At 33.8% G+C, this 10,808-nt stretch overlaps 2 protein-coding genes across 3 annotated transcripts; one reads left to right on the top strand and one right to left on the bottom strand.

Annotated features, from left to right (window-relative positions):
- Nucleotides 1-1,767: 1,767 nt before the first annotated feature.
- Nucleotides 1,768-7,173, top strand: LOC107945868 (E3 ubiquitin-protein ligase SINAT3). 2 transcript variants are annotated; one of them, XM_016880021.2, is made up of 3 exons: nt 1,768-2,459; nt 4,135-4,521; nt 6,117-7,173. In XM_016880021.2, exons 1-3 carry the CDS (start codon nt 2,238-2,240, stop codon nt 6,477-6,479), a joined length of 972 nt encoding a protein of 323 aa, XP_016735510.2. In that variant the 5' UTR covers nt 1,768-2,237; the 3' UTR covers nt 6,480-7,173. The 2 variants fall into 2 exon arrangements, with proteins under 2 accessions (XP_016735510.2, XP_040962661.1); XM_041106727.1 differs by having other exon boundaries at nt 1,848-2,459; nt 6,160-7,173.
- Nucleotides 7,174-7,663: 490 nt separating this feature from the next.
- On the bottom strand, nt 7,664-10,432 carry LOC107945867 (phosphatidylinositol 4-kinase gamma 4). The gene is given in 3 exon segments (XM_016880018.2): nt 7,664-8,271; nt 8,591-9,108; nt 9,111-10,432. Coding segments are annotated over 3 exon segments (1,752 nt in total). The 5' UTR covers nt 9,955-10,432; the 3' UTR covers nt 7,664-7,881.
- Between the last annotated feature and the right edge of the window lie 376 nt (nt 10,433-10,808).

Genomic DNA, 10,808 nt, shown 5'->3' with positions numbered 1-10,808 from the left:
TAACTACTATCATTTGACCACGTAATTTCATTTAAAAAGTACAGAAGAATAAAAACATCTGAATTAAGTACAAGGAATAAATCCACAATTTACACATAGTACAATAATTAATAACAAATTTTGACTTATATAATTTTTAAAAAAGTAGGTTTAATTTTTTTTATCTACACTATTATTATCAAGTCATTGATTAAGTTGATGTCACGAATAGACTTGTCCATTAGCCGAGCTATTCGACCCGAAGACCTTCCCGAAAAGTGGAGGGGTTTGGATAAAAATATAGGCCCTAAAAATGGGCTTGGAAAAAATAAGACCCGCTGTATAAACACGCTGAACCTCGAATAAAATTTTTTGGCCTGGACCCAGCTCGAATTTGCAAAAAAAATTATTGTTGTTTTTCATTGTTTTGCTATCATTTCGGTATTATATTGCTACTATTTTGCTGTTATTGTTTGGATATTGTATAACTATTATTTTGTTATTAACTTTGCTACTATTTTAGAGGTATTTACTGGCTAAGTTGCACTTATCTTAATGTTATTTAAGTATATTTTTTAATCTTTTTTCCATTTGTTGGAAAGCATTTATTTTAATGTTTTTGGTATATTATATTTTTTAAATTTATTTTTATATAAAAAATAATATAAAAATTTTTAATACGGGCAAGTCGGGCCGGGCCGAATTTGGTCTTTAGCTTTTTATCTGAGCCGGGCTTTGACAAAATTTTAGGCTAATTTTTCGAATCAAGTTTACAAAACAGGCCTAAATTTTTTATTTGACCTGACCTGACCTATGAACAACTTTAGTCACAAACTAATAAATACCAACTCAATTAAAAAAGATATTAAAATATTCTTAATAAAATTAATAAATATTATTACAAGATTACTTTTATTTTTTTTCTATGAATAAATCACTAATAAATGTAAAAAAAACTTTCAAATGATGAAACTTGAACTTAGGGCATGTTTGATTGATTCTTTATATAAATTTTGAGATAATATAAATTTTGACCCCTGAACTCGATAACTAGGTCCTGTTTGATACTTGTATTTTTCCTTGATTCTCTTAGTACCTAAACTGAACTAGGCAACTAGATTATTTTTATTCCTAAACTTGAAAAATATAAAAGTTTAATGATATGACACTTTGAGATTGTGTCATATTATCACTTGAAAATTAAAATATATAAATTTCTAAGATATAGTACAATCTTAGAGTGTTACATATAGCATTCTAATAACTGGAACAATGGTTGAACTTGTTAGACCACTGGTTCCTAATTTAATCGATTTGATCGGTTCAATTGCTAAACCTACAATAATTAAATGATTAATTAAAATTCATAAATTTAAAAAATATATATTAAACTTGTTTAACTACTGATTTTTGGTCTAAGTTTTCAAATTTTACTAGTTTCAAGCAGTTCTTAATTCAATCAGCTCAACCCCTTTATTTGGAACAGTATACAAATGATTCTTGATCCAATTGGTCTGACCGATTAATCTAGTCATGTTTCAAGAATACTGGTCACATCATCAAATCTAAATAAGATCTAAGTTTAGGGCCCAAAATGAATCTAAATGCCAAGTTCAAGTACCAAAGTTAACAAAAAAAAAAGGTAAATATGCCAAAGTGAATCTATTTATCAAGTTCAGGGGCCAAAAATTATATTATCCCTTTTCTTTTCTTTATTTTTTTTTGTAAAATGTAAGAATTTTATTTATTTTTGAAGATAAAAGAAATTATTTTAATTAATTGAAACATGGTCACTGTCTGTTTGTTTGCTCTAATAATTCCCACCTCATCACCTTACAAAAATCTTATATATACATACACGCATGTGTATACATATTGTAAGTAACCATGGTTCTCTCTTTGACCTTGAGCCGCGTGATGTTGATCAACTGTCTCGTAAAATTTTAGACGGTGAACTCTCTCTTTCTCTGCAACCTATGAGAAAGAATACAGAAAGAAGAGAAATTAAAAACAGTAGTTTATTAATTTCTCTGTATTGATTCAACTCATCTGGTTTTCCTATTGATACCCCATTTTCATTCTTTGTTTCTTCTTCGATTTACTCATAAACTAACTTTCTTCGATTTACTCATAAACTAACTTAGTCCCCAAAGATTAATACTTTATTTTTATACCCATCACCCAAAGTTTCCATCTTTCCCAAAAGGAATTTGTACCCATAGCTGATCAAATTTGATAACTTTGTTATACCCTTTTTTATGGAATCAGATAGTATTGATTGTATGGCATCATCGGATGTGATGGATGATGATGAGATCCATCATCATCAGTTATCTTCTTCATTGTCAAAGACCCACAGCAACAATGGGAACAGCAACAACAGTTCTTTGTCATCAGCTGTTCATCCAAGCACTACTAGTGTCCATGAACTCCTTGAATGCCCTGTTTGTACCAATTCTATGTACCCTCCTATTCATCAGGTTAGTCTTTTTATTTCCTTTTCCCTTGATGGGTTCTTCTTTTTCTAAATTGAGAACATCTTTTTGAGTGCTTTTGGAGTGCTTGAATGGTTCTAATCTGTTTCTTTTTCTTGGATTTTTTTCAGTCAAATTTATAGGCTTATTCTTATGTGTTGGATTTGTGCTCTTTTAGGGTAAGAATTAGGACTACAGATGGGATTAGGTTGCCTTTATATAATTGACATTTTTTGAGGGGGTGTTATGTGAAGAGCAATACACATATGCGTGGTTGAATTCTTTGTGTTTGTTTTAACGTATCAAAGAAGAAGAAGATGGTCTAATTATTGTAAATGTCGAAAATGAAAGCTTTTTTCTTTTTTTTTTTCAGTTTAGTCCTGTTGGTATTGCCTATAGCATTAACCTATACTCATTAGAATGTCTTTTTATTATATTTGACAAAGGTTTCCAATGCTGATTCAGCCTTTCAGCTCAGGCGCAGTGAATTTGTAAACAAAGGTGATATGCTGTAGCTGTTTGTGCTGGGAAAGGTTTTAGAAAAAGTGTGGCTAAGATGGCAAATTGAAAGGAAACTATTATCTTCTCATTCATATGTAACAATCCATGAGAGTTTACTTGGATATGTTAATAAATTTGCATGATTTCACAATAAAAGCATAGAATAGTGGCTTCATCTAGAGTATAAAACAATGCTGGTAAGATTGTGTTTATAGCCATAGCAATTGAAGAATGCCTTGGGGGCCTATTATTTCTCTTCATCCTCCTCGGATGAATGTATTTACTACCGTAAAAGACTTAATTGAGATGTTGTATCATTTTTTATGGTATAACCAAAGTATCCTTCATGTCCGTTGTACGGTTCGTGAAGACTAATTCTTTCAGGGTTCCTGCCTGCCCCTCCCAACAATGTTGTTTTTAATATTTGAACCTAAGTTCTCTTCTTGGGAGCATGGAGAAAAAAAAATTTAGGGGGGAAATAAAGTTATATATTTTTATGAGAGATAAAATGCAATTTCACTCTTGTATTGGATGGTTTTCAAAAGGACTAAATTGAAATTCTAGCACTTGGGGGGGCCAAACTATAATTTTACCATATATTAACTTAGGATTTTATAAATTTTGGCGGATTAAAGCAGCAATTTTTCATTTTAGGGGGGCCAAGGCTCCTACCTGCACTCTCCTCCCTTTGCCCTTGCTTGGGAGTACAATGTGCCTTAACACTACACCCAACAACTCAGTTGTTGGTGAGATGGAGTATCATTTGAGTTTAAGTGAAAGCTATGAATATTTATTTCTTCTTTTTCCTTCTTATGGGTGCATTTACATATCATTAGCCTGCATGGGTAGGTAGTTGGTTAAATAAGCAGCTGAGTATACCAATGATGCTTAAGGATCACGACAGCCTTTTCTTTTTCCCCCTTTTACGGGTTGGGTGCAGGAACTTTGGCATGTGTAGATTATGTTTATGCCCAAGTACATCTCTCTGTTGTGTATGCTGATAAACCATATTTGTATGCTTCACTCTGAAAGTGGCCCAAAAGTTGTGCCGGTTTCTCTAATTTCAAATGTCAAACGCAGTATCCTGTTTTCTGAACCATTGGTTTTTTGGCACATTAGAGTTTTTCAATGCCTTTGAATGCTAGTCTTATGATAAGTGTTCTATAATTTGCTTTCACAGTGCCACAATGGGCATACTCTCTGTTCAACTTGTAAAACGAGGGTACACAATCGATGCCCCACTTGTAGACAGGAGCTTGGTGATATTAGGTGTCTAGCACTAGAGAAGGTGGCTGAATCACTTGAATTGCCTTGCAAATATATGTCACTTGGATGCCCTGAGATCTTTCCCTACTATAGTAAACTCAAGCATGAGGCTCTATGCAACTTCAGGCCGTATAGCTGCCCATATGCTGGATCGGAATGTGCCGTTGTTGGTGATATTCCATTTCTTGTTACACATCTAAGGGATGACCACAAGGTGGACATGCATTCTGGATGCACGTTTAACCATCGATATGTGAAGTCTAATCCTCAAGAAGTAGAAAATGCAACATGGATGCTAACTGTAAGTACACTCAATCTTAGGTGGTAAAAGTACCATGGAGGCTCCTGTGTTAGGAGTGAGATTGCATTCTGCCCTCTCTACTAAAATATGGACAAATTAGTTCTTATACGTTAGATAAAAAAGCAATTTGGTCTTTTCTGTTAAAAATTTTATCCCTTTGTACTGTTAGAAACTGGCGTGGCTAACAAAATAACTCAACAAAGACACATGATGTGCCATGTATACCTTACGCTTAATGTACTGGGGTCAATTTTTAACAGTAAAAATGGATGAAATTTTAACAGAATGACCAGCTTGCTTTTTGATCTAACATACAAAGACTAATTTGTCCATTTTTTGAGTAAAGAGACCGAAATGCAATCCAACTTTTAGTATAGAGCCTTTTATGATACTTTTACCATTAGTAGGCATCTTTATTCTGATTAAGAATTGAACTTATTGGATGATTGATGATAATAAAAAGGGATAAATATCAAATTGATATTTGAATTTTGATCTGATCTATAATTTGATACATGAATTTTAATTTGGTGCAGTTATACACATGAAACTTGAATTGTGGTTCGTATGTATACGTAAAATTTTGATTTTGATTCAGTTATACACATTTAAAGGAATGAATGCATATATTTATTTTCATATTCGATTAATATATTCGATTAATATAATTGTTTGTATATGCAATATATCAACGTAAAATAATGTTAATTCAATAATGTTGTCAATGATTTTATGAAAATTGAATCAAATCAAATGATAATCATGTATAAAATTGCACAAAAATCTAAGTTCATGTATGACATTGCACATTGAATCAAAGTTTATGTATAGTTTTGATATTCATCCCTAATAAAAAAGGTCTTTTCGATAATTTAATACTTTCCCATATATGAACATTGTCTTGACTTATGTGACTGAGTTGAGCTGTCTATATTGTGTACTTGAAAAAGTTACCGGTTTTATACGTGGTAGCCATACCTTTCATTGGATCAGCTTGCTGTTCTAGTCTCTTAATAAAATGTGTTAGATTTATAGATACGTGACAAAGTAACCCTTGCTAATCTGCTTTAATGTAGATGAGGATTAATAAGCTGTTGATGTATGATAGTTGCTGGTAAAAGTACCATGGAGGTTCTTGTACTAACAATAGGATTGCATTTTTCCCCTTTACTAAAAAAATTGAGCAAATTAGTTTCTGTCTGTTAAATCAAAAAGTAAACTAGTCTTTTTGTTAAAATTTTTATCCATTTCTACTATTAAAAATTAGTCTCTATATGTCATCATGAGGTACACATGGCACGCTATGTGGAACTGTCCAGTTAGTCCGTCAACCACATCAGTTTTTAACAGAAGAAATGGATGAAATTTTCAACCAAAATAACTAGTTTGCTCATTGATTTAACGTATAGGGACTAATTTATTCATTTTTTAAGTAAAGAGAACAAAATGCAATTTGACTCTTAATACAAGGGCCTCTATGATACTTTCGTTGCCTGTTATTTGAACTTTCGGCCCTGACTTCCAACAGTTTAGTTCAATCTTCTTAGATTTTCTTTAATGCTAAATGGTTCGAATCTTTTGTCATATATGTTTAGGTATTTCATTGTTTTGGTCAATACTTCTGTCTCCATTTTGAAGCCTTTCAGCTCGGAGTGGCTCCTGTTTACATGGCATTCCTTCGTTTCATGGGCGATGAGATTGAAGCTCGCAACTACAGTTATAGCCTAGAAGTTGGAGGGAATGGTAGGAAACTCATTTGGGAAGGCACCCCGAGAAGCATAAGAGATAGCCACCGAAAGGTTCGGGATAGCCACGACGGCCTTATTATACAGCGTAACATGGCGCTTTTCTTCTCTGGAGGGGACAGGAAAGAGTTGAAACTGCGAGTAACGGGGCGGATATGGAAAGAACAACAAAACCCCGAAGGTGGTGCCTGTATACCCAACCTTTGTAGTTAAAAATGTCACCCCCATAATATTGTTTGCTGCATATTCCTGTAATACTAATAGCAACCTGCCATTGATGTTGAGGATTTTTGAACTCTGCATGCACATTGAAGCCTTAAGCCTTTTCTCCATTATTAACAATAAGCTTTTTAGCGGTAAAAGTATCATGGAAATTTCTATACTAAAAGTCAGATTGTAATTTAGTCCTTATACTAAAAAAATAAACAAATTAATCTATATATGTTAGATCAAAGAGCAAACGAGTCTTTTTATTAAAAAGTTCATTTATTTTTACTATTAAAATTGTCTTTGTACGTATTAGGAGAGATACACGTGGGACTATAAGATTATATTTTGTCAATCAGAAGAAAGGGTCAATATGCTCTTTGATCTAATGTATATGGATTAATTTATTATTTTTTTAAATCAAAGAGATGAAATGCAATATAACCTTTGGTACAGAAATTTCCATGATAATTTAAGGCTGTTTACCTTTGCTTATGGTTGAAAAACGAAGTTGTATATATATAGTCAGCATTATGCTGCAAATGATGCATTCCCATGTTTGGTTTTCTTGAAAACTAAGCTGCTGATATATCAGCTAAATTGTGTGTGGTAGCCTATAGGGTTTTTTTCCTTTGTATCTTACTATATTTGTAATTTGGTCAGCAGCCACTTGAGGAAATGATCATCTGATTACCCTTAATTCTTGATGTTTTGGTTGATCCAGAAAATGTAACATGAGAAAAAAAAAAGGTCAAATTCTACATTTAACACCTGTACTATGCCAAACTTGTGGATTAGTATCTTTACATCAATTTAATACTTATATTTTTCGTATCGTTTGAAAAGTTTATAGAAACAACATTTTGACTTTGATATATATATATATTGAGGAGGAATTATACATAATAGAAACAACATTTTGGCTTCTAAAAGAAATTGCCAAATATCATATATCAGATTCAACTTACTTGATGAAAAATGCTACGTTTATATTTGTTCCAAAATCGGATTTAACTTGATGAAAATGTGTTTTCATGAGAAAAATTGTTTTGTTTCTCTTATTTGTGCTTCGACATGAAGTAAAACCCGAACTTTACTTTTTATTTTTTGGCATGTGCTGGCAATTTTTTTCAAGAAGCCAGAATGTCTTTTGGTAAAATAAACTATAAAAAAATTCTTGAAAAAATCAATTCAAAACAAGAATCATGGCCTAAAATTAAGAAGCCTTTTTTGTAAAAGTGCCATAAGAAATAGAGAATTACATGAAAGTAGAGAAGAATAAACCATTGTGTGTTTTCATAACCACCTTGCTAGGCCATTTGAGGACATATGGATGCAGAAGAATGTGGAGGCATGTACAACATAACAAACAACTATGAACCACCATTCACTATTAGATGCTCTGTACTTATCGTATGTGTGACCCAGCAATCTCATCAAGACGACAATCCATGATTTGGGATAGTTTTTTGAGAAATGCAGCTTCACTTGTGTTGGGAAGCACACTTTCCTCTGCCTCTTGTACGATTTCCTCAATCACCGATTCCTCGTTCAAGTTCTCTCTGCACATTATACTTCCAATGGCATAAGGAGTGAGCCCTCTCGCTGCACCCTTTTTGAGAAGCATGGTGGAGATGCGGAGGGTACGTGCACATTTAGACGGTATGTCCCACCCAAGGTATTTCAAAAGTGCAATATCTTTTTCAGCATCAAGGGATTTTATGTAGTTGAGTGTCTCAGACGAGTACGATTGACGAGCTTGAGGCCAATACAGCCAGTCAAAAGTGCAATCTTCAAACTATAGAAACAGAATAAACAAATAGTTATTAGTACATAGCAAAAGACCACAAAATATATAGAACTTGAACTTTGCAATGTTGTGAAAGAAAAATAACTTGTAATGACACTCATAGGGACTCCAAAAACCAAGAACGAATTAGACAGGCAGCAGCACCACTCAGCTTGTTAGCCAACAAAATATAAAATTAGCATAATTAGTGAATCAAGACAACTTTAACTAATACAAGTTCAATAATCATCTAACTGTAAATCTATTATGCGGCTCAAGTTTAAACGAATGAAGTTGAGTTAAGACATATTAGTATACGGTAACTTACACTTTCAGGCAAGCAATAGCCATGATCAATTGGAATCAGCAATGTTTGCCCATCTTTATCTTTGCTCAATAAAATGTTTCCGGCATGTCTATCTGCATTAGCCAATCTTATATCCAACACCGAGATTTTATGTACTTGCTCGACCGGGAAAGACCCAGGACCCATATCCTCACAACTTCCACGGTTCTCCACAAACATCTGCAATGACCCGATCTTGGCTTTTGGTGAACCATCAGGATTGTTAAATCCGTTATGCAAACACTTGACCAAAGTAGTAGGAGGGACCCCAGCAAAACCCTTCTGATTGCCATATATCGTCCATTGTGGATGATCCAAAATATAAGCTGCAACTTCCCTAAACGCTCCTTCTCCAACTCTTGTACCTTTTTTCAACCCTTCACCATCTGATGACATTGGTAGTTTTCTAGGGTTGTTAATAGCTAAAGGCTCCTCATCAATAGGCTTAAAAACAGAAACAAACTTTTGACCCGATGAATCCTGCATGAAATAAGCTCCCCAGTACCTTCCATAGACCTGATTGGATTTTTCTTGCTACATAATCCATCAAATGTGGACTTAATCATTTTGACAATCACTGAAGACAATTGAACTTTGGGGTTAACAATAACAGGCTCCAATATAAAATCCCTCTCGGGAGGTTTTCTTGGTACAAACTTTCTATCAGCTTCATATTGTACTCCACCGTTCGTCTCACCAACATCATTATCTCGCTTACCTTTCGATTTTGGTGCCATGATAGACAACTCGAAATTCTTGGCAACAGGCTTAGCCCTAACTTTGGCAGATTTCCGGACCAACAAATGCAATACAGCATCATTATGCTTACATATATCATCAATAAGCCTTTGATCCTCTAATCTCTCCCCATCAAAAACAACTTCCTGGTCATCGAGATCAGTAAACCCTTTCTCTCTCTTAGCAATCTGCTGCTTCACATAACCAACATCACATCCTCGTCCTCGTCGAACATGAAATGTAAATTCTTTCCCAGACGAAGTCTTAACATTAATGACCTGAAGATCGGAAAGCTTAAGAACCAAGTGTAGAACATTCCCGTCGTTGACTCCATAGTCACGAACAAGGGAATTGCTCCTTGCCAATTCCCGGCCTCCACAAACCAACTTTTGATTCTTTACAACAAAACCTTTACAGGTTTGAATCCGAAGTTTCAAGGATTCAATAGAATCCGATTCCAGAATCCGCATCGGAATCATCGATCCAGAAAAAGCCAAATACACACAAATCGATTCACTTTCGCAATGACCCGATCCAGGACTTATATGACTGGGAGCAGTCAAAGGTTCATTTCGAACTGAAACGACAGCAAGACCAGCTGACGACATTTTTGACAGTGAACTGTCGAAGAACGATAGAGTTCTCAACACTCTAAAACGAGAATAAAAAAAACAAATGCTTAAACTAATGTACAAATTCACAATAATTCCCCATTTCGTTTAGCAATCTAAAATACTATAATTACCCCCCAAAAAAGAGAAAATTCCCCAATCCAGGCTCAAGGAAATAAACCCCAAGCCCGAGAAAACGAAACCCGAAGTGCCAAAAACGAAAATTTCGAATCACCAAGCTCAATTCATCTTCTTGTGTGAGATTAGGGTTTAGAGATTGAATGTACGGAAACTATGAAAATGTAGAAAAAGGGGAAAAATGAAAAAGAAAAACAGAAAATTATATAACGAAAGATGGATTCTTACCAGTGTAAGGAAGAACCGAAGAGAGGAGGAAGCAACGAAGTGAAGCTTTTAAAATCAACAGTCAAAATTTCTTATTTTAGGAGCCGATGATTATGGTGGAATTTGTTTTACCTTTATAGGTAACGCGCAAATATGTTATAGTTGAATTGACTTTTCACTAATTTTTATTTTCACATAATCACAAATTTATTACAATTTTTTTTTATCAATTTGTCCCTTTTTCAACGAAAATATTAAGTAAAACATTAATTTTTTAATCTTGTTGGTGTTCATATTGACTTGACACTATTTTTTTATATATCAGATTAACAGATACAAATAAGGGTAAGGCCTCTGCTTATAGTTGAGCTCCCTCTAAAATCGATGGTATAACTTAAGTTACATCCAGATTAAAACCTATCTATAATTGAGAGTTCTAAGATATTTAAACTCTATGCAATTTCTTTTAGGATTTACACTATTTATCCTAATAATTCTAGTTTTAC

Source organism: Gossypium hirsutum, chromosome D12 (genome assembly GCF_007990345.1).
Source record: "Gossypium hirsutum isolate 1008001.06 chromosome D12, Gossypium_hirsutum_v2.1, whole genome shotgun sequence".
Taxonomy (NCBI): domain Eukaryota; kingdom Viridiplantae; phylum Streptophyta; class Magnoliopsida; order Malvales; family Malvaceae; genus Gossypium; species Gossypium hirsutum.
Note: the sequence above shows the minus strand (reverse complement) of the source record. Positions and strands in the feature narration are given on the sequence as shown.